The following is a 6,926-nucleotide window of genomic DNA, read 5'->3' on the forward strand; positions in this document are numbered from 1 at the left end:
AGCTTCTTCACCAAGACCATGTTCAGCATATCCTCCAATTAATGCAGTCCATGAGACTGCATTTCGGACTGGCAGCTTGTCAAACACTTCCTGTGCTTTTGCAAGCAAGCCACATTTGACATACATGTCGACTAAGGTGCTGGCAACAAACAGACCTCTTTCAAGCTTCTGTCTGGCAATCTCGGCATGTATTGCTAGGCCTTTGTCATGGGCTCCTATGCTGCCACAAGCTTTCAAAGTGCACACAAACGTGCAAGCATCAGGAGAGACACCCTCCAGCTGCATCTGTTCAAAACAGTTCAGTGCTTCTTCACCAGGACCATGTTCAGCATATCCTCCAATTAGTATGTTCCATGAGACTACATCTCAAACTGCCAGCTTGTTAAAGACTTTCCATGCTTTTGCAAGCGAGCCACATTTGGCATACATGTCAACCAAGGTGTTGCCAACAAAAGGAGCTCCGTCCAATTCTTGTCTGGCAATCGCTATGTGTACCTCTTGGCCTGTTTTCAAATCTTTCAGCCTAGCACAAGCCTTGAGGACTCTGTACATCCTAGCCTGTATTTGCTAGGATGTACAGAGTCCTCTTGCATTTTCTGGTACAGTAAAAGGGCAAGCTGTGGATTGCCACATTCAATATAACCCATGATGAGAGAAGTCCAAGAATACTCATTCCGATCTACCAACCTGTTAAAAACCTGCTGAGCATCGTAAATGCTTCCACAATCCACCAACATTGGGACAAGGTAGTTGCCAAGAGATCTATGGGCCTCCAGCCCACTTTTGCACATGTAGGCAAGCAAGTGCTTAGCATATGCCATACACAAGATTCTTCTTTTCTCTGCACTTCTGCAAGATTCATATACAGTTATCAAGCGAAGGGGGCTGGGAAATTTGTTCCAAGGAGCTGAGTAAGGTCAGCATCTCCAAGCTACTATCCTTTTGCAGTCCTTGTGTAACACCAGGTTTAAAACTGGCCTTGCACTTGCTTCCAGACTCATAACTCCTCAACCAAGCCAGGTTCTTCAAAGCTTAACTGGACCTGATCACTCGATGCTTTGGTCCTGTGCATCCCCCTACTTGCGGGGGCTCCTTTTCTTCCACATGTCTTTGACAGCTTTTCCACACCAAATTATCGATTTTTGAACACTTCCTCCGCCTTTCCTCACTCCATCCATTGCCCTACGTTGAAAAAGTTTTACTGGTTCACCACACACAAGGCTCTATCATTTTAACATTCCATTCGTTACTTGGAGTCTCATGATTTCTCAAAAGTTCCAACCAATCTGCTTGCATATTCTTTACTACTAGCATTGTGCTCACTCTTCTCTGGATTAGAACTGGTCATTCCAATTTCCAGCCAGAGCAGGGGTTTCTGCTCTGGCATATCCTCTACCTCTCTGGGCATGAAATTGGCCTTTTCTTCTCTAGGAACCACAGTGTCAGCTGCAAAAGCTTGTTAAGGCAATACTTCTGTTCAGTCGAGCATAAGCTGCCTCTGCTTCTGAGAGAAAGCACTCAACACCTTTCCTATATGATGCATAAAGCAACATCCACATTGAGCTATTAAAGAATCATCTAAGGTGAAACACATCGAATCTCAGTAGTTGTAATTGGATTTAAAATCCTTATTACTCTGGTCACTTCCTTTCTCTTATCTTCTTGTTTATCTTTTCCCTGTAAGTCTTAAACAGTTTTACACATCACATTACCCAGAAACCAATTGGAACACATGTTCCACCATTCCTCGTTCCATCTATTGCCGAATGTTGAGTGATGTATTGATGATTCACATACTATCATTTCCCGTTCCATCTATTGCGTGAAGTGTCATGTTTCTCAGTTCCAACCAACTGCTTGCATATTTTCTTTTCTATAGCATTCAGCTCAATCCTCGTCTCTATATTCACAGGTCATTTCAATTTTGAGCCAGTAGAAGGTTCAGAGAGTACATTTCAATTTGTTACACGAGTACCTGTTGCTCATCTCCGTAAGTTCCATAATAATCATGATCAGGTACTATGCCCGCAGAATGGACAGTAAGTAAAGATGCCTAAGTCCTGCAAGTTAAGTCGATGGGACGCACGGAAATTTTGGCTCGTCTAGTTAAGATTACATCTGAACAGTACGGAAGAATCACAATTAAAAAGACAAGTATAAAGGGCATCGTGTATGGTCAAATTTCTGCTTGCTAAATTGCACGCAGCTTAGACTGTAGTGTTTGCATCAGGGCATCCAAACATTGATATAAAGCCTGGAGCTGAAATGCTTTCCTCGGTCAGAGTGAACATGCATGTACATGCTTCACGATCATTAGAAATTTGAGGCACTATCATCCAGCTGAGCTTCATCTTCAATCCCTACTTCCATTATCTCCTGCGGTAGAACAATCCTGAAGGATATGTCAGCGTGTCCACTTTCTACAGGCATTCGCAAGGAAATATAGCAACAAAAACGTAACGCATTTCATACGGAAAGGGAACCAACCGGGATACGCTTTTGCAAAAAATTTGCAAGCCTTGCTAGGACGATAGACCTCTGGTGCCAAAAACGGCCTTTCAGGCGAAGCTTCAAGAACGGCCCATCCAAATCAGCAAGCTCCACCACTCCTGAAATAGGCACTTGTAATGAACAAAACAGCGACCGACGAATCCTATGCATGCAATCTACTTCAAGTTGACAACTGGGGCGATACCTGTAATTCCTACAGATGTGTCAAACAGCTGCAATAGCTGCAAGGACAACAATTGGAGAATCATTCATTTAGACACTATCCACCAAGAAGAAGTTGGCAAAACGAACAAATGCGCTTCACAATAGAGAAATCCACAGAAAAACATGGAATTGTTTCTGGTGAATACCACAAGACATTGTAACATTTCAAATATATATCTAGGAACATGCCCAAACGCATCCTCTAAAAGTACAACAGAAGGCATTGTAACATTTCAAAGAACGTTGCGACACATTTGAGTTCTATTGAAGGATGCCATAACATGCCGTATCTAGTGCTGCGACTTGCTTATCCTTACACTGCAATTTGCATTACTAATGGACTATTCTGCGTCCACGTTCGCATTATACAGCATCGTGATAGCGGCCACATATGAGTACGAAATCAAATACCTCACTTCGAGCCTCAAGGAGGACTTTCTCGACGTTTTCTTCGGTGAGGTCCAGAGGTTCTGAGGAAGCTCGAAAGGAGAAAGGGCGTCTAGAACTGGGAGACGACTGCAGTTTCAGGAATCCAAAGCATGTTTGTAACCGCAATGCTGAGCCAAAGGTGGTGCCTCTGCATTGGGAGGCAGCAAACGGGGCGAGAAAAGATGGATAGGGGGTGGAAGCTTGGCAGAGGCAAATGGACACCGCCATAGCCAGAGCTTCAAAGTTTCATCTCAAAACATCCCAGGGGCTAAAGCTTGAACTTGAAAGACACTCTTCTTGCCACGTGGCAACCTCATCATCCGGACGCGTGCACACCGAGCCCAACCTAGAACTTCGTGGGACGCCTGCACAAGGAAATAGTCATTGGTTGTGAGATTGGTGGGACATTGGGAGCTTCAGGATGATGGGGCCCTCCAGCAAAGAATGATTGGCTTCGGCTTACGTGCCGAAACTAGGGTCGCCAAGCCACAATGCCCAAGTGGAGGCAAGCCACGTGCGGAACGTGGATTCCTACATGGCAAAGATGGAAAGACCAAGTCCGGTGGTGTGTAAAGTAGGATTTTGTTTTGCATGTTTTCATTGGTCTAGCTCACTCTAGCCAGGTGGACAACATTCGGTGTGTAAAGGCGTAAATTCACCTTGCTCTGGTTTAGACAACATTGAGAAACACAATGCCTCTCAAGAAAGAATTTGGAATTTTTGGACTTTAGTAAAGTCCAATTTCAGAATTGGACTAAATAAAAGTCCAAATTTTTTGAACATGGTAGTCCCATGGTATCTTAGAAAACAGAACATGGTAGTCCCATGGTATCTTAGAAAACAATAATACTTCAAACAAGCCAAAATTATTAAGCCAAATATTTTATATAACCACTTGACATATAGAGTAATCATAGCCCCATTATTACATTTTCATATCAATTAGGTTAGGCATGGACTCAAAAAGGCCTCATAAGAGAGAGAATTAGGGAATGGGTAATCTCCTTAATTTGAAGGGGGAAATCCATTGGTAAGATTCAATAAATGAAAGGAGTTTACATGAGGTATAAAAAAACTTCCTCCCCATGTGGACTCCTAAATTTTTTTGCAAACAACTTTTGCTCAAAAGAGACTCTCCTCCCCACATGTGGTGTGGCATGTTAGCATGCACCACATGTGGGCTCCTTTTTTTTTTTCAAACAATTTTGTTTTAAAAAAGAGTCTCCTCCCCATGTGGACTCTCGAAGGACGCATGAGGAAGAGGGAGGAAGATGTTGACAAAATATGAAGAGGGGAGATGAGAGAGTGGAGATGAGGAGAGAGGGCACAACTAGAGAGCACACCACAAATGACTAACTACATACTAGATTTAGTTGAAAATGTAGAATATATACAAACCCATTTAGGGTTAGGGTTAGGGCATCTAACCCTTTCCTTTATAGCACTCTATATGTATTAGTGTTATGCACATGTAATCATATGATATTGAGCGTGGTCTCTCAACACCTTCCCTCAAGATCAACATCGTGAAGTAGGCCTTCCCTCAAGATGATGATTTTGGGGACTCGAAGAAGGACTGAACATTACATTCACACCCCTTTAATGCGAATGTCCTTCCTCTGCGTCAAACCAAGAGCTTGTCGGTGTTTCTCGAAAAGCTATTTACCGAGTGGTTTGGTAAAAATGTTTGCAACATTCTCTTTGCTATCAACAATGCTGCAATGTGATGTCACCAAGTAACACTCTTTCTCTAATGAAGTGCTCTTTGACATCAATGTGCTTTGTCCGGGAGTGATATACTGGATTCTTGGCCAATGCTTGAGCTGATTGATTATCACAGTATATTATTGTTGGCTTTGACTCATCAAAGTAATCTGTTTCTGACAATAGTCTTCTAAGCCATATAGCCTCACATGCACCTGTGATGGCTCTATGTTCTACTTCAGTCGAAGACAAAGAAATAGTTGGCTGTTTGTTTGACAGCCATGATATAGCACCTTGACTAAGGAAAAATGGATATCCCTGTGTGGATCTCCTGGTCTCATGATCTCCGGCATAGTCACTATCACAGTATCCGTGCAACCTTGGATGACTTCCTTTGTATTCTATCCCAAACTGTCTTGTACCTCTTATGTATCTCAAGACTCTTTTGGTTGCATTCCAGTGAGACTGTTTTGGATTTGCCATAGCTTACTGCATAGCAAATATCTGGCCATGTGATAGTTAGATATATAAAGAGATCCGATGAGTTGCCTGTAGTATTTGTCATTGACTGTAGGCTTTTCTCATTCTTTTGTAAGTTTCAAACTTTGTTCCATGGGAGTGGCTGCAACCTTGCAATCTGCCATATAAAAATTCTTCAGGAGACTGTCAACATATTTCAGTTGACTCATGAAAGTGATGTCTGAATCTTTCCAGAACTCAATACCAAGACAATAGTGCATAAGTCCAACTTTCATGTCAAACTTTGCAGATAAGTCTTGTTTCAATTTCTTGATGAAGCTATCCTTGCTGCCGGTCATAATCAGATCATCTATGTACAAAAGTGCAATAGTAATGTCTTCCCCTTGAACTTTGTAGTAGAGAGTATGCTTTGCATTGGATTTCACGTGTCCCAGTTCAGCAAAATACTTGTCGATTCTACTGTATCAACTTCTAGGTGCTTGCTTTTAAGCCGTAGAGACTCTTCTTAAGATGGCAAACCTTATTCTCATTTCTTGGTTCAACATAACCTGCTGGTTGTTGCATGTAGACTTCCTCGTCTATATAACCATTGAGAAATGCATTCTTGACATCTAGCTGATACACATTTCATATGTTGAGTGTCGCTAGTAATATCAAGAATCGTATGGAATCCACCTTTGCTACTGGAGCATAAGTCTCATCATAATCTTGACCATATTGCTGTGCAAATCCTTTTGCAACTAGTCTGCCTTTGTATCTTTGAATGCCTCCATCTGGATTGTACTTCACTTTGTATACCCATTTGTTTGCTATGGCCTTCTTTCATGGTGAAAGGTCGCATAATTTGTAAGTATTATTCTTGTACAAAGCATTCATTTCTTCATTCATAGCAGTTTGCCATTCTGGCTTGTCTATAGCATCTTTGAAGTACACTAGCTCTTCTGTAGCCATGATGGTAGTCATAAGAGCATAGTTAATGGTTTCAACCTGAATTGCTTTGCCTTTCCAAGCATATGTCAATTTGGCTAGTGGTCTGCTTTCCCTAGTAGATCGTCTGAGTTGCTGTGGCTCTACTTGGGGTGCTTCTAGCAATTCTTGCTCTTCTTCATCAACCTTTTCTGTATATAACTATGAAATCAGTGAATATATCTCGCATTTACGCAACTTCACATCCAATTTCTTGTGATGGTCGTCATGTATGTGGGCATATGCTATGCAACCAAATATGCGAAGATGCCCAATGTGTGGCTTGTATCCAGTGAATGCTTCATAAGGTGTCATAACCTGTATCGGTTCAGTAGGAAGCCAGTTAAGCAAGTAGTTTGCAGTGGCTATTGCTTCTACCTAATACTTATTTGGAGGATGCTTCTCACTAAGCATTGCTCTAGCACTGTCCACTAAAGTACCATTCTTCCTTTCAACTCTTGCATTCTACTGAGGAGTATCTGCACAAGTGAATTGTCTTCGAATGCCGTGACTTCTGCAAAAGTTCATGAATGCTGAAGACATGTATTCACCTCCTCCATCTGATCTCATGACTTTGATCTTTTTGCATGTTTGGTTTTCTACCATGGCTTTGAATTCTTGAAATCTGAAAA

At 42.0% G+C, this 6,926-nt stretch overlaps 1 protein-coding gene across 2 annotated transcripts; it reads right to left on the minus strand.

Annotated features, from left to right (window-relative positions):
- Positions 1–1,871: 1,871 nt before the first annotated feature.
- LOC147892549 (uncharacterized) lies at positions 1,872–3,455 on the minus strand. Of its 2 annotated transcripts, none has more exons than XM_087387756.1 (4): positions 3,127–3,455; positions 2,696–2,732; positions 2,488–2,609; positions 1,872–2,392 (listed from the first exon to the last, which is right to left on the minus strand). In XM_087387756.1, the coding sequence occupies exons 1-4, from the start codon at positions 3,370–3,372 to the stop codon at positions 2,354–2,356; spliced, it is 444 nt and encodes a 147-aa protein (XP_087243882.1). In that variant the 5' UTR covers positions 3,373–3,455; the 3' UTR covers positions 1,872–2,353. The 2 variants fall into 2 exon arrangements, with proteins under 2 accessions (XP_087243882.1, XP_087243881.1); XM_087387755.1 differs by having other exon boundaries at positions 1,957–2,376; positions 3,127–3,449.
- Between the last annotated feature and the right edge of the window lie 3,471 nt (positions 3,456–6,926).

Source organism: Dipteris shenzhenensis, chromosome 16 (assembly GCF_047967505.1).
Source record: "Dipteris shenzhenensis isolate YYH24624 ecotype China chromosome 16, Dip_SZ_1.0, whole genome shotgun sequence".
Lineage (NCBI taxonomy): Eukaryota > Viridiplantae > Streptophyta > Polypodiopsida > Gleicheniales > Dipteridaceae > Dipteris > Dipteris shenzhenensis.